At 43.0% G+C, this 24,731-nt stretch overlaps 2 protein-coding genes across 11 annotated transcripts in view; one reads left to right on the top strand and one right to left on the bottom strand.

The window, feature by feature from the left end:
• Nucleotides 1-302: 302 nt before the first annotated feature.
• Nucleotides 303-14,550, bottom strand: PPM1K (protein phosphatase, Mg2+/Mn2+ dependent 1K). Its single transcript, XM_048942791.1, has 7 exons — nt 14,308-14,550; nt 11,138-11,631; nt 10,466-10,566; nt 3,256-3,421; nt 2,613-2,757; nt 1,778-1,912; nt 303-1,459 (listed from the first exon to the last, which is right to left on the bottom strand). The coding sequence occupies exons 2-7, from the start codon at nt 11,575-11,577 to the stop codon at nt 1,328-1,330; spliced, it is 1,119 nt and encodes a 372-aa protein (XP_048798748.1). The 5' UTR covers nt 11,578-11,631; nt 14,308-14,550; the 3' UTR covers nt 303-1,327.
• LOC125692373 (uncharacterized) overlaps nt 11,638-24,731 on the top strand; it is a 201,553-nt gene continuing 188,459 nt past the window's right edge. For 8 of the 10 annotated variants that reach the window (XR_007376620.1, XR_007376617.1, XR_007376615.1 and 5 more), the window contains exons 1-2: nt 19,226-19,317; nt 19,795-19,885. Coding sequence is in view for 2 of the 10 variants with exons in the window: in XM_048942792.1 (XP_048798749.1) it covers nt 19,003-19,242; nt 19,795-19,885 (331 nt within the window). In the remaining 8 variants the exon portion in view is untranslated. Of the gene's footprint in view, nt 11,979-16,581; nt 17,974-18,671; nt 19,318-19,794; nt 19,886-24,731 lie in introns of those variants that run through there. The other 2 variants (XM_048942792.1, XM_048942793.1) reach the window with 2 other exon arrangements.

Genomic DNA, 24,731 nt, shown 5'->3' on the forward strand with positions numbered 1-24,731 from the left:
GGAAATTTGGAGGCTACAGGAGATGCACGACTGATTTTGAGTGAGGGAGAACTAGGGCCGAAAGAGGTATGTGGAAAGCTGGACCTGCTGTTGATGTGTCACCAGCAGTTTGTATCACAGCAACACCGAGCTGGCTCAGGGCTCTGGCCTTTTGTGCCCCATTGGACACAGACTCCCACCAGAAAGAGAAATGAAATCTTTAAAGCTACTATTGGTGACCAACTATTTGATGCCTGGTGGAAACAACACCCAAAACTTCACAAAAATTGCCATATGTTATTAAAATATTCTCTTCTTTCTCTAGCTTTCTGGCTTTGGGCATTTTACAGCTGTCTTTATGCCAGCAGGAGACTGTAGCTAGCTGAAAAAAAAGGCAGAGGGCAGGAAAATCCTTGCATATGAAGAAATAAACTCTACTGCCTCATACATCCAAAGAATCTTGAACTGAAAGCTCTTTGAAACAGTTTCCTTTTCTTAGGAAAAAAAAAAAACAAACAAACAAATATTCAGATTGATTATGGTCTCTGAAATTATAAAGTGGGCTGCTTTTTTTTCTCCTCCTACGTGCTCTTTTCAGGCACCATTATGCTGAAGGAAGCATGGTGCCAGAGGCTGCATGGTCCACTGCGACTGTAGGGGCTTTGGGCCCAATGGGTTCCCATCTGTTCAACAGCACGTGGCTCCTGCTTGCTCTGTCTCTTTGGAGCTGAAGGATCACAGGTAATACCAGAGAGAGCCTAAAGCCCAGCAAAGTGCTCTATTGGGATGCCATTCAGCTACATGGAATGCCCCTGGCACCAGAACATAACCACAGGCTAATTACTTCTGATATTTCCCCCTTGTATTTCACCTGTTTCTCATGAAACATGGGGGAGCTGTGGATGGCTACATGACAGAGGAAAACAACAGACTCCCTTTTTGTCTTTCTAAGAACACTGCGTTTGTTCCCCTGTGCATTAACGTACAAAGAAGATGGCGCATGGCTCAGTCTCGGACTTTCACAGCTGCCAGGTAACTGAGTACTAGGTAACAAGAGTTGGGATGAAACTGATGTGTCATAACTCAAGCCCAGAGACTTATCCGTGCAAATGAAATGATGTGCAGAACTGCTGGGCCTAGAAACCCAATGCTGATCTGAATAAATAAACACAGTAAAATGTGATCAGCTGTAAGCAGCAATTACGCACCAAAGGAGCGGTTGCATCTTCCATAACTGGCAACAGAAAAGATGGACAAGACACTGAGTCAACCTATGAACAGATGGATGTGTTCTCTTATAGCACGTTGTATCCGTGTTATTGCAGGAAAAGATAGCTGTGTCAGGTCTTCACGCCCATCTCCCACTGGAGGCAAAACTGCGGCTGAAGGAAAAGTTGATCTCGCCATTTTTATACTTCCCCCACGCTCCAAATGGCACTATGACAACCGTGCTGTTATCTTCAGTGCCATACTGCATTGCCTGAAGGAAGAAATAATTTGTCAGCGTCACAGTCTTGCTCAGAAAGAGAAATAGCTCTCTGACTCCACATGGGACAGCATGCTCTGAGACTTCATTGCTTCTTCCCAGCTCCAACACTGCAGGCTCTTGCACACCTCAGAGCTTTCCATGGATATACCACTATCCAAAACCTCCAATATGAAACTGGTGGTTTCTGTCTACGCTGATTACATACTCAGCAGGTCTGTGGACCAAGAACTAAGCACATTAATTGAAATGATGTCCCTGTGTCCTTGCAAGGATCTGGCACTTTGATGCTTCAAGTAACCCTAGCATTACCTGCTCAGTAACAACGTGGGCAGCTTCAGTGGGATCGTGGCACTGGTTGATGAAGTCGCAGATCTCTTGACTGTTCACCATGAAGTTAATACCGTCTGTAGTAAGGACTAGGAAGCCGTCATCTGCATGGTGCAGCTGCAATAAAGGTAAGAAGTATGCACAACAGTGAAGAGAGTGCTGCCAGGTAAAACTGCTGCCTTGATTTCTTTTTTCTTTTTACCCTTTGTTGCAAAGTATTTTTCTCTGGGAGTGCTGCCTGTTCTCTTGCTTTTTGTATGAGCACTATCCTCATCCATTAGGGGAAAATGTCAAAACATGTGAGTTGAGAGGAGGTACTTTTCTTTTTTTTCTCTTTATGAAAACATGAATGCAGTTGTGCTGAATACCTTATGAGTGGTTGATCTGTTTCCTGGACAATTGCAAAGCTATGGTAAGATGCATGCAACTGCCCTTTCCTTCCCCCTTCCTCTCAAATATGTAACCCGCCACAAATTCTGCTATCCTTGGTGACCCAACTCTTCCAAATCCCACATAGTTCTCAGTGATTGCTTTGTACCAATATTAACATTGAAAGTAGGTTATACTGTGATAACAGGGATTCAGAAGTTAACCTTCTTGACTTTCCTGTCAGGACTTGATTCTCTTCTATCTTATTAGTGTCAATCTGAGATAACTTACGTAGAGCTGGTTGTGGGTTATTTCACCACAAGTGAAAACCAAAGCTTGGTCGTGTGGTTTCACCTGAGCAAACTGTGTGGGTACCACCACCTGCTTCAGATAGCTTTGTTGCCCCCTTAATCCAATTGCCGTCCCTGTAAACCAGGCTTTCTTTTACCTGAACCCTTTTTGTTTCTGGCTGGGCTATCACACCACTGTTTTTAAGATCCAAATCTCCTATGCTCCGCGTCATTGCAAGTCTACCATTCACATGAGGTTGTCCCAAACTGTTCCAGGCAACGAAGCCACCGCACTTCCTAATCCTGTCCGGAGGCACAAGAGAGAAAGCAAAGATGAGTTACAGATTCAGACCATTCCCCCTGTCTGTAGCTGCAGTTTCTACCACTATCTGCTGATGTGAGATGGAGTACCATGGACCTGAGCTGAGAGGCTATGTTTGAAGGGTTCCACAGAAGGGATAGGATTTAGAGGGCAGAGTGCTGCCCTGGGAACTACAGCACATTTCTTCACATCTTGGATATCTCTTGGAACTCTTGGATGAGTCTTTGAACCATGTGGTTACAGCTCAATACCCAGTCCTAGCTCTGCTGGTTTTACTGCAATGACAGTTTATGTTCATGTAGGCCTTTATAAATCCCCAGTTCTTGAAATGAAAATAAATGACTTAAATGGGGTTGTGCCACTTTTTCCAGCTTGGACTGTTATGTTCAGCTCTAGCCTTTTTCCCAGGACCAACCTGGCAGCAGGATAGCCTGACAGAGGCTGTTCCCCAGAAAGCCACAATACGAGCCAACAGGTACCTTTCCTTCTCCTCCTTCCTTTCTGGTGTATGGTCAATGGTGAGTTTCATGGCCTTTCCTTTTCGACACAGCAGGGCACGGCTGTCACCCACGCTTGCCACTACCAGCTCAATACCATCCCGCAGCAGGGCCACCGTTGCAGTGGTCCCAGAGTTCATCAGAGTTGCTACAAATGTCATATCAGAGAGAGAGGTTTTATCACTGCCTCAAAGCACAGGACCATTTATAACAGAGCAACAGTGTCGACTGGTTAAGACAAAGACAACTTGTGCTCTACATTACTAGTAAGTAATTGTTTTTAAGTTTAAACTAAAGCTATAGATAAGGATTTAAAAAAAAAAAAGCAAACAAACATGCATACAGGACTTGGGATGGGGAGACAGAGAGGGAAAAAAGTGGAGAGTGTCAGTGTTTCTGTGCAACAGCATGGCTCCATGCAAGAGGGCGAGTGGAGTTAAAGCAGGATGAGACACAGTGGCTTCTTTTCAGGTTGTAGCAAATAGCTTTTCAGTCCCACTAGTTCCTCTGAAGGTACAGGTTCTTGTCTTTATCCCTATGCACAGTGAGCTCATTGATAGCCCACCAGAATGCTGATGGTTCTCCCCTCCTGTGAGGCAGTGAAGTGGGTGGCTGAGTAATTGCAATTGGAGCTGCATGTAGTTCAGCAGAAGAAAACCTCCAGATCACTTCTTGGCCGCAGTCTGTGGGGTTCTCCTGTTGCTGTTGTTATTAATAATCTCCCTCTCATTCCCATTGGCTTGTCAAGAGACAAAGGGCTCTGCCAGCGAGTGCTGCCCTTTTTGAGAAGGGGACTCTGCTCTCTTACAGCCCTGCAGATTTGTTGGAGGTTGCAGCACTAAGGCGAAGCTGCATTCTGCCTTGCCTTGCATTGCAATGCAAAATGAGTGCAAGTCACCTGGCAGCTGTGCTTGCTTCCGGGTGATCTGCCCTTGTATGCTGGTGGGATCATTTGACATTTGCTGCCTAGAGGGCAAGCTGAAGCCCTAGCTGCTGGCTTGCTCCTCTTGCAGGGCACGGGAATGGTCTAAGCTGTCTGTTTTATGGACCTGGTTGCAGTGACTACTGCAAGCAAACTTGCTTAGGGGAAATAAAACCCGTGCTTAAAAAGAGGAAAAACGAGTCTGTCTGCCTGTTTCAGAGAAGTTGTGCAGATTTATCCGCAGTGAAAGAAATGCCAGAAGAACTGCCTAGCCCTCATTTTTTGCTTGCTTACTGTTTAAAAGGAAGAACCTACTTTTGTAGGTAGCATCTCCTCCTGCAAAACATGCTGCACTGGTTAGGGAGAGCAATCTCTCTGCTGGAAAGCACTAGCTCCTACTAACTTGAGTTTTTATAGTAAAAAGCCAAGTTGGGAACAAGTCTTGCCCAGAACTCACAGTCCATGCAAGTGCCTCTGAAAGGCCCTCTGGAGGCTTCTTGCACACTGAGGTGTTCCAGTAACAGGTTTTAAAAGCTAGCTTCCAGACAGAGGTTTGGGTCTTAGCAATGAGAATCCCTAGCTATATTGCTATTTTCACATGAGTAACAATTGAAGATCTTCCCACCACCACTTCTGCAGAGCTCTTCACTACACGTGCTCCTGCCTTTGGCTCTGTGGCACTGACCTGGGATGGTGGAAGGAACTGGGGTGGGCAGCACAACGCCCTGATGGGTGCATGGAGCCTTGCTGTCAGATGAAAGCAGTGCGTTGATGAAACAAAAAAAAATACCTCACAAAGCCATCTAAACTAAGCTTGTGTTATTATTAAAACAGGTATTATTACTGCTGCGGTGACTTGGTTAACTGACTTAACTAACAAGTCCACAGTGAATGTTCACCATGGTGACACAGGATGCACCTTGGTCTATGTTACAGCTGTGATACAGACTACAAGATTCAAAACCACGTAGATGCCAGTAGTCTGTTGAGCATTCAGGTAAGCACTGACATCTTGTTTCTACTTTAAAGCAAGGACTATGGAAGTACAGGCTCGTTTTAAAGTATTTTATAAAATAAGATAATAACAGGTAGTGGTGTGATCAGAAATTTTAGTAAATTCAGTAAAATACCTGTTTTAGCCAACAGCTAAAAGAAGTAAAATGAACTTAAAACTGCCTTTTTTACTTTGTAGAAAATATATTTTACTTAAACATTAAAATTAATGCCACTAGTTTCCCATCTCATCACTTGTTTTGGAACTATGCTGACAAACACATAAGGTTTCAGAATAGGTTGATCTGAGGTCTGTAATTTATGACTGAGCGCAAACATTTGGTCATTCTGGTGAGCGTACATCTTCACAGTGCCAAACCAGAAAGCCAACAGGCCTGCTATCAGGAAGCAGAGGATGGTACTGAAGACCCATCAAAGATACAACAAAGAGCTGTGGTAATGGCTATACCAACTTCTGTCTTATAAATGTTTGCTTCTTAAATTGCACTCTGAGGAAAACAAATGCCGCTCATGCTTTCTTCTCTGAAACTGAATCACCATTCACATAGGGATGAAAGAACATGGATCTGGTCAGACTGAAGGGATTATGTGACTTCTCTCACAGTTCCAAAACACAGCAGTGACGATGGGATAACATTTCTAATGCTTTACTATGACTGCTGCTAGGATATTTAATAACACAAAAATATATTGCATCAGCACGTGTACTCAATTTTAAAATTAAAAGAGTTTATCTTGTTTACCTAACAATATCACTATAAAACTAAGATCTTTCAATAGGTTCTTAACACTCACTGGACACTTTTTACTGCAAGTCATCTCAACTAATGTGACAAAGAGGATGTGGGAACCTTCCAGTAGTCCAGGCTAGGAACCGCCGGACTCCTTCACCTGGGACAAAATTAAGCAGATCTCTCTTTCCACTGAAGCCCAGCATATAGTGTCCAGGGCCTCCAGTTCTAGAGCTGCTGACCAGGTACAGTGTCTGCCACAAATAACACGTACACAGAGGCAAATAGGAAATTGACCCAGGGACTTTGTTCAAACAAAATAAACCTGCAACACTGGAGATGAAAGGACAAGGGCTGCAAAACAGGGCACATAGTCATTTTGGGTTTGCCCACAGTGTCTTCTACAGAGGAAGGGCCTGGATGAGCTGTGTAATGTTCCATTTGGCCATAGTAGAGACTGCATCTTTGGCCACAGATTTGTTTTGCGGGGCTGATGACAAGTGTCCAGTTAAAAAGTCATCCAAATAAACGTACTGATGCCAGATATGACTGTCTCATATGACAGCAGTCACCTTACAGAAAATGTTCAAAACATAATGTGGCCCAAGGTAGTTTGTATATGTAAATATATATATATAAATGAAATAAAAATTGAGAGTTCAAACCTGTGCCAACTAAAATGAGGCCATTTTAATGAAGACACTGAGTGACCCCTTCTGATCCATGGGCAAACATGCAATAACACCCCCATTATACCGTAATTAGTATCATCTAACTTGATTTGGTAATAATTGAGACCTTTGGATAAAAAAGTGGTCTTTGTGACATTGATGGCATTGTGAAATACGTAAGTAACCATTTCTGCAGCTCTCCCTTTTCCTCAGTGTTGCAGGTTAACATATTCAAAGAAAAAGTAATCACATGTTCAAACAGTAACTTAAAAAAATCTGAATACTACTTTGTAAATATAATTATTTTAAAAATACTTCTGCTGTTTGCTCAGCACATTAAATTTCCAGGAGGTCCCTTCAATCGTAGACACATCAGGTAACACCTGGCTATGTTTTAACAAGATGGCTATTCCAGAAGTGAGTGGTCAACGTGATTAGAGCTAGATGCACTGAACATGGAGGCTGATGGAAACATTGCCTGCCTGTTATTTTCCCTCAGTGGTGGATGGTGCCTGCGGTGAACAGAAGCAGCAGCATTTACACTTCAAGACCACCCTAGGCCAGGGCAGGGTTTGTTTTCCATTTCTCCAGAGCAATGTCCTGTTTGCCTCGAGCATGATAAGTTGTTTAGATCCATCCTTACTTAAGAAAGCTATTCAGCTTTTACATTTAGATTTTTACTGCTGGTCCAATGTAACAGAAAACTGTCCATCTCTGTTAGCGTTTGTTCCCTGGATAATAATGTATTTGTTGATTGGGAACTTCCTTTACTGTGTCCTGTATGTTAATTTGGCAGTGATTTGACAGTGACTGGGTACATCTGAATGTGTGGAAGTGAATGAAAATGAGTTTCTGAAGAGATATCGAACACCATGCTTCAAGACTCAGGCATGTCTCTGACCTCTTAATGATTAGAAATTATTTCTGTGGCACATGGCTTCAGAAAGAAAGTTTCTTATGCCTTTGTGTGAAACTGTCAGAGGGGATACAGGAACAACCTGCAGGTCAATACAGCAGTCCAACAGCACTAGTGAACGCACACAGCGAGCATGTAGCAGTACTGGAACACATGCATAGACCTTTATTTTTATTGAGAACTCAAATGAGGAATTATTCTACTTGTTTTTCAAATCTAATTTCAAATATTTTTCAATTGTAAATCTTCAGTGTCCTGGAAGACAAAGCTATGTTCTCCAACAATTCATGTTCTAGTCCTGTTAAATTTTTGCCATATGTTTTTTTTTCCCTCCAAATATCATCATAAGCATTGTGTTAGCCAAAATGTCATGGATTTTTGTTACAGGGATTTGTTACAGGGACTCCTGTATCTATGTCCTGGCAATTATGTTTCTTCAAACACCCAGGCATTCATTTTCAGAGCTGGTTGTGTGTTAGTAAAGATCTGGACACCCTGACCATCCACCCTGTCTTTTAAAGAATACAGAGAAAGGAGCCCTGGCAGGGCTGTCTGTGGGAACAAAACTAAGTAAGTTATTTTTCTGCACTTCATCAGCTGCGGCAGGGATTCAAAAGGAGGTTGGCCTTGAGCATCCAGTGTATGACAGATAACCTGTGTTACACCACTGACCACCATCTCTGAGAAACTTTGACCATCACATCTAGAACAGCCACAATTATTCAGAATTTTTGCTGGCAAACTGAATCAATTTGGAATTAGTCTTTTAACAAGGATACATGCAAAACATTGAATTTTACATAACTTTCAAAAGAGCAGCAATGACAAAAATATCCACACCAAACAGTCAATCAAGCATTTAATTTTTAATTTTTTTTTAATCAGCAGATACGCAAAAAGCTTGCTTTGTTCAGAAAACTGCACTTGTCTGCGCACCCTGTTACTCCACTCTTTGCCTTTTAGCTTTATTTTCAGCTGGGCAACCAGACAAGAGCACTGGGCACTTTTAGATCCCACCGGCTCCTGTGGGAAGAATATGCAGGCATTCAGCCTCCCTAAGAAACACTGAGTACTTTGTAGGACATGGCCCCTGTAAATGTTCAATGATTGCTTTTCCCTTCTATTTTGTTTGTCCTCAAGCTTTTTTAATGCAGAAGGCTTGTTCAGTATCTTGATGTTACATAAATTTGCTGGCATTTGCATTACGTTTCAGTGAGCAGCCCCGATTAGTCAGTTAAATGGTATGATAAAATCCTACAAGGAATTCCAAAATGCCCAGCTTGCTGTACAGCTTGTTTGTTAAATATTTTTCTTGTTCAGTTCATTATGTCTCAAGTACAGAATGCTATAATCAGAAACCACATTCAGAGTAACAGAACAGTATACCCAGTATGGTTCCCAAACATCCTTCTCAAGGAAATGCTCTGAAATTTGAACATGAGCAAAATAAAGAGCTGTCTTAACAACAAATAGATTGGGCAGGGTGCAAATAAAACAAATCACAGAAAATAAGAGGTCGTGATCTAGGGAAGCACATAAGCCTTCAGGTGCTTGTTGGTTTGTTGTTTTTTTTTTTTAAATCTGGGCTTACAAGGAGACTCTTGGATCCAAAGCTCATCTGCTCTAGTGATATCCCTATCATTAGCTCAATTAAAACTGACTTCACAGGTCAAAAATGACTTTGGATTTTTTACCCCATTATTATTCTTTTTAAACAATAGGACTGGTTTTCCATACCTAGAAATAAAATAGGTTATAATAGAAAAATGAGCTTTACAGATTAAATTCCTCCTTTTTAAAGGCTGTGTTTCAGAACTTGAGTCATTGTCTTTTCTGATACATTAGCTCTTACCATGTAAGAGGAAAGCTGTACATCCCTCACAGTGCTGCAACAGTCAGGCAACTTGTCCAGCCAGGAAATACTTGAGCCTAGGTAGGTTTGGTTAGCACTTTAAGAGCAGGAAACCACTCCATTACTAGACTGTTTTCACTGATTGTTTAAAGGAAGTGGAAGTAGCCCCAAGGACACAGTGCAACTTCATTCCCTAAACGTCCTGTTGCATCGCCAGTATCTGTAGCAGCACTGGGACAGGTTGTTTGGGTTTGGTTTTCTTTGTATTTATTTAAACACTAGGTGAACTAACTCCTCTATCTCCTTCCCAAATTACACCCTATAAGCTCCAGCTGCTGTGACTGGAATTTCAGATGTGCATAGTCTCTCTCTATATGTACACAAGAATTTGGTGAACAGCCAGGACTAAGGAAATCTAAAGGGGCTGGTGCCAGCTTTACCACAGCGAATCTTGTTTTCCTCTTGGCTGTTGTTTCCCCTTTCATGCTCAGCTGCTCTGGAGATTCTCTCTGTGCAGAAGTGGTACCGTTTGTATTACTTCTGGCTTATATTCCTCCTCAGCTGCAGCAGCCAAGTAAGAAAGGGGAACTTTGGACAGTGTTCCTTTCCACTCAAAGGAATAGCAACTTTTCAGAAAGAAAAGTTGGTTGGACTAGATGATCTTGTAGGTCATTTCCAACCTTATGATTCTATGATTCTATGAAAACAAAACAAAACAAAAAACAACCCAAAGAAGACAGTGTTTCTCACACAGGAAGATTTTGTTCCTTGCCAATTTAAATCGCTCCTTGCTAACTTGACAAACACCTTTCTTGACAGAATGATGTTAAGATAAATTCAGTGTGGATTATGCTGAAGCCCAGATTAATAACTCCACCAGTAAATTTGACCTAGACTTTTTAACAGCTTTTTCGTTTTTAGGGAAGTAAAGAACAATTGTTTAGTTTGCGGTAAGTGATTAGAGCAAAAACCTATATTAAGTAAAACAGTTTTCAGGCTGTTTTCGGAGTCTTAGTACAAAAATACTGAGAAATAACCAATCCCTTTTTCCCCACACACATAAGGGTAGAATATTTTTTTACCTACCATCAGCAGACAGCTGAGCATGCCTTTCGTATGCTTTGTTTATTTCTAGAAAAGCATCGTTCAAAACTTTTTCTAAGTTCTCTTCCTGAACAGCAAATTCCCTGGGTACAAATAATGAAAAAAAAATTAGACTTCTTACCAAGAAGCGTTCACATTAATCAATCTCTTTCATAGACTTATTTCCTCCCTGCATGCATTGAATAGTGCTAGATTACAGTAAAAAAGTAATACTGCTTTATTAATGACTTCCACTGAAAGCTTAACACTCTGATTTTGCGAACAGATAAAGTGCCTCTTCTAACACTCAGGCAAGTACCGGAGAGCTAGGGAGGAGTGTCAGCAAACTCCCAAATCTGTGATCACATAACCCCCATCTGACAACAGGCAATTCACATGCTCTGTATTCCCTGCTCTCTCCTGCAATCACATTTTCTTTTCTTGTCTTTCCAGGCTTGCTCCCCAGGCAGGGAACATACAGAGAAGTACATCACGCCACATCTGTTGTAATGGGAATTATTCCTTTGCTGTGTTCCTGCTGACCCTGTTGGAATAGACGGCTATACAACCTGGGACGATTAGCAGCAACATATGGTGCACAGATTCCCTTTTTGTTGTAAGGAGGGAGGCTCTACTGTAAGTCATTAACCACGCGTTCACTTGACGCACACTTACTTGATATATCTTTCCATGTTCTTAGCGCAGAAGTCTGCTGCTGCCGCCCCGCCATGTCCATCGTATACTGCAAAGTACAGGACATCCTCAGTCAGCTGAGCGTAATCAAAGCGGTCTTCATTTTCCTTCCGCTTCCCAATATGACTGGCACAGCCCACTTTGCTCAGGCTGACTTTTGGAATCGGCTTTCCATACTTTATGCTAGGTGGGAGGAGAATAGGTTCATCAATGCGATTGTCCCAGATGCCAAAGGTGTCCCACGTGGCGGGCCGCCCGCTCCCGTCCGGATCAAAGCGGGATGCCCGGCGTTCGGAGGTGGAAATGTAGCACTCGACTGTCAGACGCTTGTCGTCTTGCAAGAGGCGGGATGTCAGCAGGGCTCTCCTTCGTACTTGAGAACCTCCGTTTCTTACCAAATGGATTAAAGCAGCTGTTGACATAACTTGTCTTCGCAGAGATTCGTAGGGATAAAAGAGATGCAGCAGCTGGAATGTCTTCAAGAACAAAGAGAAAACTGATCAAGAATCAGCACAGGAAGGGGGACTATCAGTTACATCATTCAGGAAACAATTTCACAGTGGGAGCCCGCTAATCGTGCATAGCACAGCACTGCCTAGAAGAGGCTACAGAGCCACTGCATGACTCATCGAGAAACAATCCTGCACAGACCAGCCCACAGTTACAGTTCTGATGAGGAGTGCTGCAGATAAATTGAGGCAAGGCAGCTCCACTGGCCACCTCCATCGTGATACCCCTATTTTCAGAGGTTGCAATGGAGCTAATGAGAGTAATAATGACTTTGTTCTATCTCATCAAAACTAAGAAAATGTTGAAATATGAGGTAAGGTCGTTGAATGAGTTTATCATGCGTACAGCTCAAGCAATTGCTAAAGCATATGTGCTGTGAATCGTGGAGAGTGGGAAAAAATGGACTTGCTTTGATTTTAAAGAGCTGAATTCCTGCACAGGAGACATGATATTCAGTTCTGTCCCATTTCATCAGAACCTGAATAAGACTTCTCAAAGCAGAACTGGAAAGGGAATTATTATATATATATATATATATATATATATATACATATATATATATATATATATATATATATATTTAAGGCGAAGAGCAACCATTAAGTCTATCTGTAGATATGCACAATTGCTCACTTTAACTTCACAAAACACTGTCCATGCAGCTTTTAGCTATTCTGCCTGGTGTTCTTCACTACCCAACCCTGAAATCCTTGAGCTATCCCTGGAAGCAAGATCTTCCATTGACATTTCAGATGCCTCTTCCAGCTTGGATGTATTAAACACAGAAGTTGGCTCAGCACAGATACAATTCACTGACACTGATCCAACTAGCAAGCTGAAAAATGTAGAGCAATTTGCTTAGTTATTTGCAGAGTAACAGCCTAAATGATGAAACTTGAAAGAGCTGGGGTGCATTTGGTAGTAAGCCCATGTTGTTGCACCGGACAGATTTGACCTAGACCTTCAGATCGCTGTAACTAACCATGCTAAGAGTTAAGTGAGGGATTGCTCTTGTTATTGCTAAATGTTTGCTTGTACTGGAGAATTGCCAAGAGCAAAACTGTAAGTGAAAAGTATTCAATACCATAATAAAGAGATTAAGAATACATAAGATGGCAGAAGGCAGATGGTCTGACATAATCCAGCAGCAAAGAGTGAGCAATATGCATACCCTAAAGATACATAATTCTGGACTGGAGTGCCTTGCCATTGTGTTTTCCGGATTCAAATCATAACTGCATCTGTATTTTGAAATATGGCTTTACTCTAATTTCTTTAAATCACAGACAAAAACCGGGCGCTTGCAAAAACATTCATAAAGGTAACTTGGTGAGCACTTGTTTAATTAGAAAGTGGCTGTGATGTGAACATTCTGTAGGCATACAGTAAGCTTGCACAGCTCAAAGCACGTTGTTTTGGATGCTCTTGGTTTATCTTTAATGTAGTATCTTAGGTGAGGAAAGATTTGTTTATTTAGCATTTACAGACGAACAGTCAACTCAGTCAATGCCAAACACGCTGGGAATCAATATTGTTGCACTGGATGAATTTGGCCTAGACACCATGTGAATGAACTGGCACGTTTCCACTATGAGTGATTTTCCATTTTACTCCTGGACGTCTGCAACATCTCACCCTTATTACACTATACTCGCAGGTAGTTAATAGCTGATTTTCTTCCTTGAGATTTTTTGTTTGTTTGTTTCCTGTTGCCCTTGACTCGCAGCAAGAGCACGTTCATTTCCTCCTGCCAAGCACAGCTCAACAAAACTGAAAGCCTGCCAATTCGCAAAACCTGCACTTCTGTCAGCTCGAGAGATGAGGAAGAAACACTAACTATATTTAGAGCTCCCAGAATCCGTAGTGTGAATCAGAAGATACATCCAGAGCTAATTAACGGGTTTGTTTCCATCAGATATACCTCCTAAAAGCCCTTTTCCACCTTACTGGTGGTCGTGGTGGGGATGGGCTGAAAACTGGACTAGATGGTCTTAACGGTCTTTTCCATCCATAATGATTCTATGATTCTTGAACCCCAACGGTGCTTGGGCTCTTCAGCTGTCTCTGCAAGGAGGAACATGAAACCACGCTGTGGCTGCAGTGATGTAAATAGTTGTGCTTTTGGCTGGGGACAGCTTGTCCAAACCGATATGCCTACAGACACTGAGAAAGGCCAATGTGGGAAAAAAAACAGGCTGTGGGTGCTGCAGCCAAAAGGAGCCGGCTGCGGGGGGAAACCTGCTGCGAGGGGCTCCGTCTGATCCCGTCAGCCTCCGAGTATTTAACCTAAAGGAATGGTTTGTATACATAGACGAGGAAACGCAGCGCTTAGCGTTAATGATTAAGCCGTAGACCAAGCTGTAGGGTGGACCCTCTTTTCAGCGAGGCTGCCTTATGGGAGATGGAAACGTTCCATACCGAGAGGAGAAAAGAGCAGAAGCCTATTCGTGCCCCGGAGGACGCGCGGCTGCCGCCCCGCAGCGCGCAAGGCACGCTGAGCATCCAGCACAGCGCTATGGCCGCAGGACGATACCACGCCCGCCCGCCCGCCGCACCCGTTAGAGCTGCGGCCAGCGGTAGGGAAGGAGAAACGACGACCGAACCCGACTCCCTCCTCCCGTTGCGCCGAGGAGAGGCCTTACCTTCTCCTCTGCGTTCTCCTGCCGTACCCGGGAAGCCGGAGGCGAGCGGCGGAATCTCCCCAGAACCCTCCGGCCACTGCTCCCGCCCGCCACGCCTCTCCTCTCCGCGGGGCCGCCGGGCCAATGCGGCGCTGGGGGCCGTCCCGGCGCGGCCCGGCCCTTCGCGGGCCCCAATGGCGGCGGAGATGGCAGCCGAGCCCCCCCCGCCGCCCTCACCCCGCCCTGAGGGGAGCGGCCCGGGTGCGGGGCGGGAGGAGGGCGACTGTGGGATGCCGCGATGCCGTTCCCGCTGGCTTCTGCTCGTGGTTGACGCGGGTATCGGATCCTGGCACTCCGAGAAACACGGAACGTCGGGTGTTTTCCATTTCCATCCGACAGTCTCGCAGTGGAGCCAGTATTTAGACAAAACCTGCCTAGGTCAGGGGCCTTCTTAATCTTTCAGTTAATATTTATTCATAGAATCATAGAATCAAAGGATAGTTGGGCAGAAGGGCTCTTAAAGCCAGCCAGCCCCAACCCCCGTTGTGGGCTGCTTGCCCCCGCCAGGTCAGCCTGCCCAGCGCCCCATCTTCTGCTCATCCAGAAACTTTAAATGGCTTTGATTATTCAAGTAGTTTATTTGGAAACAGAAGTGGATTTTTGCTGTGTGTTTTGTTCTCTCACTGAAGGATCTTAGATATAGAACAAAGTAAGCCTAGGACAGAACGTTCCTAGTGGCTCACGCTGTGCTGCGAGCACTCTCCATTTATAGCACGTGAGTGACGCAATCTGAATTTGCCCTTGAACTGGAATCATTGTGAAGCATTGCACATTACAAGTTGCAATACTTGAAAACATTCACTGCTGTGCTGCGCCTGGCTCAGCTGTGCAGCGCCAGGCATGCGAGTGGAAATAATGCTCTGGTTGATCACAGTGCCCTGCGGGCCCAAAGATAGGAGTGAGGAGCAGCAAGGCTGCTGCCAGGCCTTCTTGCTGACACACCTCTTGCTCCTGGCAGAGCATAGGAGCCCTGATGGGTGGAGGAGCTGGCACCACTCACTGCTGGCTGTGTGCTCTCTGCAGCTGTGAGGAACAGGGTTTCCCCTTTCTTGTGCACCCACACGCTTCAGCCCAAAGGGTGGGGAAATGATTGTGGCTTTTTAGAATAATCAAGTACAGTTCTTATTCCTCTCTTGTTCTTTTCTATGTTACTTTGGGTACCACCTCCTACAAAATGTTAAGGATCAGCAGGAATATAGAACACGAACAGTGCTATCGCTGGAAAGTCATTTGCAGACTCATAAACGTAAAGAAGCACCACTTCAGCACTCCTCCAAAGCTTTACAACTATTTACTTATTCCAGTTTGGACTGCTTTTCCTGTTTGCTATGGGCACCTGGGATTTAAGACTCAGCAAAGAACCCGTCCTTTGCTCTGCCCTGGCTCACCAGATGCTTGGCTTTATGCATGAGGTGCACAATGCCAAGTGCTATCAATAGATGACTAAACAAAATGAAATCAGGGTGTTGCTTTGAGAGTCTGGCAGCTTCTCTGTGCCTGATCTAAAACTGAGTAGCTATTCAATAAAGAAGGAATGCTAGAGCCCATGTCTCCCAGACTCTGTGCTGTTGATCTGAAATGGCTCATGTGTTGAATTTCAGAGCTGGGCTGCAGTGGTCTTGTGTGGCTTGGAAAACAGAGCAGTGAAGTGAGGCAGTCTGTGGCAAGCATCCTTATGGACTTTAGAGCATTCTGATAGTGTATGTCCATAGGTGAGCCTGCTATCAGGATTGGTAGGAGCAGCTTCTTGCTAGCCTATACTTTACTTTTTGTAAATCTCAAGATAAAGACTTAACTAGCACCTGCATGGAATAAGAGTGTGCTTTTTGACAGTAGTTACTGTTTGCCCTCACTATTCATGCTTTTAAGTAGACCTGTGCAGATACCAGTATGTTACCTGGTCATTATTGTGCCTACTAGCAAATTTTATTTCCTACTGATACTGTTTCATCTTTGCTTAGTTATTGTTAATACAAACAAAGCCTGCTGTTATGGGAAGGCTACTGCTTCATCTTAAGAGCAAATAGGAAGAAAGGATATAACAGGCACGGAGCATTATAAACCCATGCCTCTCCTCTGAGAGAAAACCTGAGACAGTATTAAAGTTAGAATATGTCCTTAATAAAGAAATAAATACACAATTAAAAAAAAAATTACTGAATTCAAATGCAAAATTAGGTCTTATATCATAATTTGTAACAGATTTAATTAAATTCCGCTCCCATCTGCTTACAGAATTTGATCTAAAGCACAGTGAAACTTCTATGAACCTTCATGTCAGTCCATCATAGATGAGACTTGGTCTACAGGAAGATGGAACACTTTTGTGCACCGGATGAAAGCTTCAGCAATGTGTAATCTTTGTTAATTAGAAAGTGTTTCTTGTGTGATCTTTGCCGACTGTGCCATTAACATTCTGTATGAGCCCACTGAAGTAACTTAGAATCTGGGGTGCAGAGTTGTTGCTGTGATTCTGCCTTTGTAGACTGTGTGCTGCTAATATCTTCTGCTATTTGTGATTGTTTTAAAACTCAGATCAATCAGTGCATTAACTAAATGCTAATTCCTGGGGACAGCGTGAATGGTAGGGATGAGAAGCTGGATGCATAAAGAGGAACAGTGCTGAGAACAATCAGGACTGAGTCTGCCAATGAGATACAGGTAATTTAAGGAGGACTGCTCTTCTTTTTATTGAAGATGTGTATTTTGCCAGTTCAGTTGCAATGATAAATTCTTTTTCTAAGTTATCAGACATATGCTGTATAACTTAAATTTCCTTTGGTGAGGCAGTGCAGACCTGTGGCTGAGTCCTTGCTATACTTCTTAGTCATGGCTTTATCTCTATTTTTTGTCTGTGAAGTGGGGGCTGATGGGAGCAGCCATAAAGTTGATCTTGTCTTAATGGGAAAAATACAGAAAAAGTCTGAAAAAACCACCATCAGAAGATACCCTGTCTGGTAACAGGGGAGCCTGGCTTAGCAATCAGGAGAATCCTTGATATGTGCAACTGGTATCTTTGAAATGCAGCAGGATACCTAAAAATTCCAGGTAGTGATGTCCTATGAAACCTGTAATACAGAAAGGACTTGCTTTCTACCCAGAATGAGACCTCTCTCTGAGGCCTCCCTGTGCACAGAATTTTTAGATGTTTCTAAAACAAGACAGGACCCCTGTTGGGAATGCATGGTTGACTCCCAGCTTAGTGACACAGGTCACCTTTGGAATTAGTTTGTTGTTGATTGGCCCCACTCTTGGGACTGGCTTGGTGAATGCTATACCACTATTCCCTTGGCATACATGCACATACATATCTAGGTAGTCATATTTGTTGCTTTACTAATGGTAATTTTCAGTATAATATAGAAAGCTATATGCATTGTTACTGTGTAAATACATTTGCCTTCTAGGAGTATCTTGTAGTAACTTGTTATAGGCTGTGTGTTTAACTGTAAGTGTACTTGCTTTACTTATAGTAATTTGTAGTAATCTGTAACAAAAGAATTCAAGAATAAGAGCTCCACATTATTATGTATTACAGACTGCTGTTAGCTCACCATGCAGCCTTATGGAAACATAAAGGAGTTTTCCTTGCTGCTGTTTTTCAAGAACAGAATAAATGCCTCTGAGGTATTATGGTATATAATTAACGAATATTAAGATGTTACAATTACAAAATAAGAGAGTTTGGCAAATCAGCTAATGATAACAAAAAGAGAATAGACAGAAAGCTTACCCCTATCCTGGGCTCACTTACAAAACACCAGCAAAGCAGATCTCCAGAAGAGATCCTTCCCCATTGGTAGCCAGCTCTTAAATAGGTCTAGGAGGGGTGCAGCCTCTGGCAGCACAGCTGAATTGCCTTCACCTGTGCTCCTGTGGCTGACTCATTGCTCGCCTCAGGTGATCAGAGGTTCAGGCCGTGACTCAGCAGTTCCCATACATACGGTAGTTGTAGTACCAAGTAAGAATGCTTGCTCGTAGGCAAATAAACCCCCCAAATTGTACTGAAGCTAGATATACTTGCTAATGGCTAGGATAGCTTCTACAGAAATGTTTTGTCATTTTCAGAAATGAATATTCAACCTCAGGTCCAAATTCCCTACTGATGCAAGCACAGCTCTGCTGAAATCATCAGAGCTCCACCCCCTTATCTCAGCAGTAAATTAATCCCGTTTCTGCCTTTTCACTTAATTTCTTCAGCACAAGCAAACTAAACATACTATCAGCCTTTGAAGGAAAAAAGCTGTTTAGTTTTTGTAACAACAAATAACTCAGCAAAGACGAGCTTCTCTTAGCTTTGTCCAAGGGCTGGTGGGAGTGCCACAGTTACACTGTGACATGTCATGCTGTGCTCACTCAACTGGTGTCTATTTACCTGTGCAGGATTAAAGACCTACAGTGATACCATTTAAATATATTCAAGGTGAAGTGGCTTGTAATTCAAAAGCCAACTGTGAGGAGAGCTGGGCACATGACAGCAAAATACTGATGGAAACAAAGACGAAGAATGTCTCATTGGTTTTTGGCTCTCCTATGCCGACAGATGACAGAGCTTGCCCGATTCTGCCTACACCCAACGGGCACGCTCATCGCAAGGACGTCAGCACATCCATTCTGCAGCCTGCCGCGTTTAAAATCTAGGCAGCCCTTGCTTGGATGCAACCCTGGTTGAACACCACGATGCGAGAGACGGTGAAACCTCGTCAAACAGAAGTCCTCCCTCGTGCCCCCGCACGAGCCCCACAGCCTCGGTTTTCTACCCGCGGCGGGCGCTACGTGCCCAGCTGCGCTCTCCCTTCTCCTGCACGTTCTGAGAGCGCCGGGGCCCGGAAGCGGAAGGAAAAGCAGTGGCGGCGCACAGGGCGGAGCGCCGCGCCGCGCGGGATGCTGGGAGCGGTAGGCCTGGGGCAAGTCGGGTGCCAGTACGCCACGTTGGGCGGCAGGGCGTGCAAGGGAGTGCCATTTCTCAGGGTACGGCCGACACTTCTAGAGGCAGGCTGCAAAGCACAGCCTTTCCTACAGCCGCGGCAACTGTGTTAGAGCGGGGACGAGCGCGTTTATACGCATTTGTTGAGGTTTTCCGAGGGGCGGTCCGGTCGGAGCCTCGTGGGGCCCGCTCTTGCCGCCCGCTGGCTGAAAGGCGGTACTGCAGCTGCTGGAGGCGCGCGTGGCTCTACCAGAGTGTCCTGGGGCCCCCGGGCGTCGGCATGGTGCGCTGCACCGCAGCTCTGGGGCTGCCGCCTCTTCAGTGTGCTCCTGTTGGTTTTGCAAAGCTTCCCTTCCGTGTCGGAGCAGAACCAGCTCTAGCTGGAAAGGCTTATTTTGTCAATACAGCAGGAGAGAGAAATAGGGCTAAATTGCGTGGAAGGGATGTAGATTTTCCACCGTTGGAGGGTTGTTCGGATTTGTGTCACAAACAGCCTAAACAGATCTTTCTCTTCCTAACAGGGAAGGGGTGTGCTCTTTGGGATATCTTTGAGTGAAGTGAGATTCTCCATAACATCTAAGCTGTGGATCTCACTGCTGCAGGAGCCTGCAGGTAAATGAAAACTAAAGAGGGAGACAAAAAATGTGACTAACACAAGATCATATTGCAAAACCTATTTATATATGTAAAATAGTTGGGTGAATTCATTTTTGGGTGTTTTGTATAGGAAAAAAAAAGCCTACCAAATGCTAAAAAGATCATGAAACTCATATGCATGATGGGAAGATTGAGGAATTGTGTGAAGCAGAGTAAAGCCAATGCAAAGTGGATGTAAACCCAATTGAGATATGAGTGGATAATCTCAAGTTAGCAGACTTTGTAACACTTAGTGCTAACAAGAAAGGATGCTTCAAAGAAAAGTATTTGAGCAAAATGAAATATAAGCTAAATCCTGAGGTCATGAAGAGCTCTCACAAAGTTCCCAGAGTCCTCCAGCTCCTTCCAGAGCTTCAGGGCTTGAGCTCTGTGTCAGTCCAGTGTTTCTTTTCTAGGCACTGTACCAGGGACATTCCCAGCACTATTAGTCATACAGAGGGCAAAACAAACCCTCTCTTATACCCCAGCTCTTTCTTTTCTTCCTACCTGCTCAGTTTTGCTCCGTCCACACACGAAATACAATTGAGTTACTCTGACAAAAAATAAGTTTTTAATTATTATTATTTTTTTAATGACCAGACATTTTGTTCAGGTCTTGCCTGCAGCTTTGCTAAGGTATTTACTAAGAGGCTATACCCAAGAGGTGATGACTTCACTGAAGTTGCATTCACATGTGTTTCAAAAGTCAGCAGTTTGAAGTGTTTTTGAGCCAGTTTTCAGAACCACCTTGACTATGGGGTTATGAATGAGCTTGAAATGTGGGTGATGAGATGCAAGGGCAAATAACTTTGCTCTTGAACACAATGTAGAGAACCAAATTGTATTGCTCGAAAAGTACCGTGTTCTTCTAGATGACCCACTGAGTGCCTTTAAAAGTTGCTTGTTCAAACCTTCTCTTTGGTAGGAATAGTAATGTTGGGATCTAAGTTTTCCTGGAGGTGTGCTTTACTTTCTTACCTACGGGGTCCAGCTGCGTATTTCAAGCAGCATAAATATACGCAGCTGGCATTTTTTGGCTCAATTTCTGGCACAACTGGAATTACTTTATTATACAAGCTTTTGCCTACAGTGCTAGTGTTATATGTATTCATTAGATGCTGTTTAATTTAGAACCCATGTCCTTCTGAAAAACAATTCTCCTAAAATGGCTTTCTATTTTTTTAAAGTCTTCCCTTTAATTCATATTAATGAGACAGAGCCCTTTGGGTTGTATATTAATATTCATATGATGAACCTCGTAGCTAAAGAAGATTAAATTTAGATCTGTTAATAAAGAAGTATAACAACTAATATAAAATCTTCAAAGATGTCATTATCCTCCCTGAGAGTGAGTACTGCTGTACATATGTTGATGCTGAGCAAGAGAACAATATCAAATGAGTAAGCACTGTCATTTAGACCATCGTATCCACAGGAGAGGTTTGAGCATGTGCACAGAGATTCTCCTTTTAGGAAGATGTCTGGTTTACAAGGCGCTTTGGTTGTTTTGTGGCATTGTCAAAGAAAGAAGGATTTGGCTGTAAGTACCATGAAGTCCATGTGCGTAGATGAGATTATTCTACTGGATAAAACACTGAGCATTTCAGCAGCTGGAGGCTATTTAAATTGATTGATCAAATGGTTACCTTTTAACCACATTTGTATTTCTGTTTTTTGCCATATAATACTTTCTTTGGGTCGAATCAGGTATCCAAAAACAAATAGTAGGTGCTTCCATCCCTTTAATTACTTACATTATGAAAATTCTCTATAATGAGATGACATGGTATTTTGCATGGCAGATCCAGTCTCAGCCAGGGAACATGCTTTTGCGCCAATTCTATCTTCATTAAATTAGTGACTTCAGGTTTTACAGCCAAGACACATTTAGATTGCTGACACAAGTTTAAAGCTCTCCAGCAGCTTTTTATATTATATAAAATAATGATAGTCCCCACAGCAGCCTTGGCAGCCCTGGTTTGAAGGGGACTCTGCTGCCACTGTCTTAGCAGTGGGCTGTGGTCAGGTGATACGAGTCAGGCATTTGGGCTTTGTGCTGGAGCAGGCTGGGGGCATTCACCCTCATTCCTGGTGCTGCAGTGGTGAGGGGTCTGTTGTAGCTAGATCCAAAATAAGCTATTTGTCCTTCTGAACATTTGTGCACTGCTACAACTGATGTTCTTATTGTCATTACTGGTATATCTTTGCTTTCTTTGCAGAGTACATGTACTATAGTACTCCGTAGCAGAGGAGCAGTACTACTGTACAGTACCAAACATGCTGTAGGGAGTTTGTTTGTGCTTGGATGATGACAGTGCATGGAGAGAGAGAGACTAAATGTTTTAAGTGCTTTCCCACTGTGTAGTGCTGTAGTACTGAGTTTTCTCAGTACTTAGTATGACAGCATACATTCTTAGAGATGGCTAAACTCCTCCTGAGAAAACTTTTCCATAAAAATCAGAAGGAGGTAAGCAGCAAAGCAGGCTAAATTCAACATTACAACATGACAAAGTAGTAAGCTTATCAATTTGGGATGATAAGTCAGAAAACTGAGGCAGTCTTTGCAGGCTTTTGTATTATTCCTAGGGGAACACCAAAGTCAGACAAGAAATAATTACTGTATTAAAATATCCTCCAAAAGACCGAAGTGACATTTAAAGTCACTCAAGTTGCTCTTATATTTTGTCTTTCTGCTATTTCCCCTGACTCGTTAACAAATGATTAAATTAATGAAAGGTCATGATTGTAATTTCTGTTTCCATATATATGCATATGGAATCTTTGGCTTACCCATAAAGCAGCTAATAAGTACCACTATCATTAACAGCAGAGAATATATCCCCATACAGGAAACATTTTGGGAGAAGTTGAGAGGCCACATTCAGTCATTCGCCCCCTTTAATCCATCATTGCCTTCCCACTGCCTTGGCAGTCTGCCTGCTGCTCACTTCTCTCATTTTTGAGCTCCCAGATCAAAAAGTGTTTGTCATGGACATGCTTGGACTTTATATCACAATCCAACCATTTTTCTTCATTCTTCCTCCATTGTATCTGCCTCTGAGAGGAAACACTGATGTAGTAGTAGTTTCATTGATACTTTGTAGCTTTTAGTGGCTAATTCATATTTGTTCAGTGTCTTTCAGTTACTGTCGCTGCTTTCTACTCACTTTTTGTTCCTGCATCAATGTACAGGGCTTCCATAAAAGGGCATGCAATAACCTGTCTCAGTCACTTGAATTTGTCTCATAAAATTCTACAAGACGGTGCAAAATCTTCTGTTAGGTGATTATTCTGCAGGAAATGTCTTTCGTTCCATTTCCATGGGAATAGATTACATTATATATTGCCCTGATGAATTAAACCTTCTTAAGCTTCTCCCTGAAATCCATCACACTTTGCTTCTTTGTTGGTCTCTAGACAGCTTTTTCATCTGATACACCGAAGGCGGATAAGGGAAGACATAGTTTAGTAATATCAAAATATCTTTCTATCTCTTCTGTTTCTTTTTCTATCTCTTCTGTTTCTTTCCTCTGCTTCCCTTTCTGCCTGTGTGGAATGTGGTGAACTGAAAATGCTTTCTCAATACCAAACATCTTGCAACAGAATGAGGTTTTTGAAGTTGCTCAGCTTTGCAAAGGGATGGAGAGCTGTAGCTCAGCAGCCATCAACACCATATGTTCTCTTAGCTTTGTGGTGTGAGCTCTTCTGCAAAGGGTACTTTCCTCCAGCAAGATGAGGAACACTATCAAGTTCAGAGCAGGATGGACCAGAATTGCCAAGGGAATGAGGGTTGAATGCAGCTATAAAGGATGCCATTCATCCGCAGAATGCCACTAGGTGGCAGCTTGGCTTGCTGCTGTTGTTCTGCTAGATAATGGCCTGTTTGTGTAATACACAAACTGTATACCCTCAGAAACTGGGAAGCTGCTTAAAAAAAATGCATGCTCTCCACCTAGAGCAACAACACAGCAAATCTCTATGTGTATACCTGTATCCAAAAGCAAACTTCTCTTATTTTGTAGTGCTGTGAAGCTCATGCTTATTATCCAGAAAACAGATTATACTGGCTAGATAATGTACTATTTATTGCCTGCCGCACCAAGATTTGAGTTATTATCTGACTATTGCTCAAAATTTCTCCTGGCTGTATTTTCCTAAGTGAGGAAACACAAGCTCTGTACTTTATAGAGAGAATGTTTGCAAAATAAGATGTCTACAAAGGCAGTAGGGAGTTTAGAAGAACTGATAAAGGAACAGTCAGAAGCCCAGGTCTGTGTGGAAGTGGAATTTCTGAATGGTTTGTGCTTTCAGTATTACTAGTCCCTCATTCAACTTCTGATGTTGGCAGAGCAGTGCAAGAGGAAATTATTTGAACATATTCTACCTAGAAATAAAAATGGGGAGCACTGATATGGAGTCATCTAAAGGTATAGAGGCACTTGTGTTGCCTTATTATAAGATACATTATTACTCAAACAGACAGAATATTGGTGGGTTTTCATGTGTTAGCTTTGTAAAGGTGGAGTTCGTGTCACTTGAAGGATGGGCTGGAGAGCCGAGATGACCCCTGGAAACAAAAACTAGATCATAAAAGGCACTTACCTACACCTAGAGCAGGTCTTAGGAGGAACTGAGATGGCAAAGTTCAACTTCATCATTTTAACCAAGGAATGTTCAAGGAAAATATCTAATCCTATTGGAAAAAAAATCTTTTTTTTTCTTGTCAAAACCCTTGATTTTGCTCTTTTCCAACACAAAACAAAGCTAGTATTTTTAGCTAACAAACTGGTGTGTTCATCCTGATGGGCAACTGAACTCCACC

Source organism: Lagopus muta, chromosome 4 (assembly GCF_023343835.1).
Source record: "Lagopus muta isolate bLagMut1 chromosome 4, bLagMut1 primary, whole genome shotgun sequence".
In the NCBI taxonomy this organism is placed as follows: Eukaryota; Metazoa; Chordata; class Aves; order Galliformes; family Phasianidae; genus Lagopus; species Lagopus muta.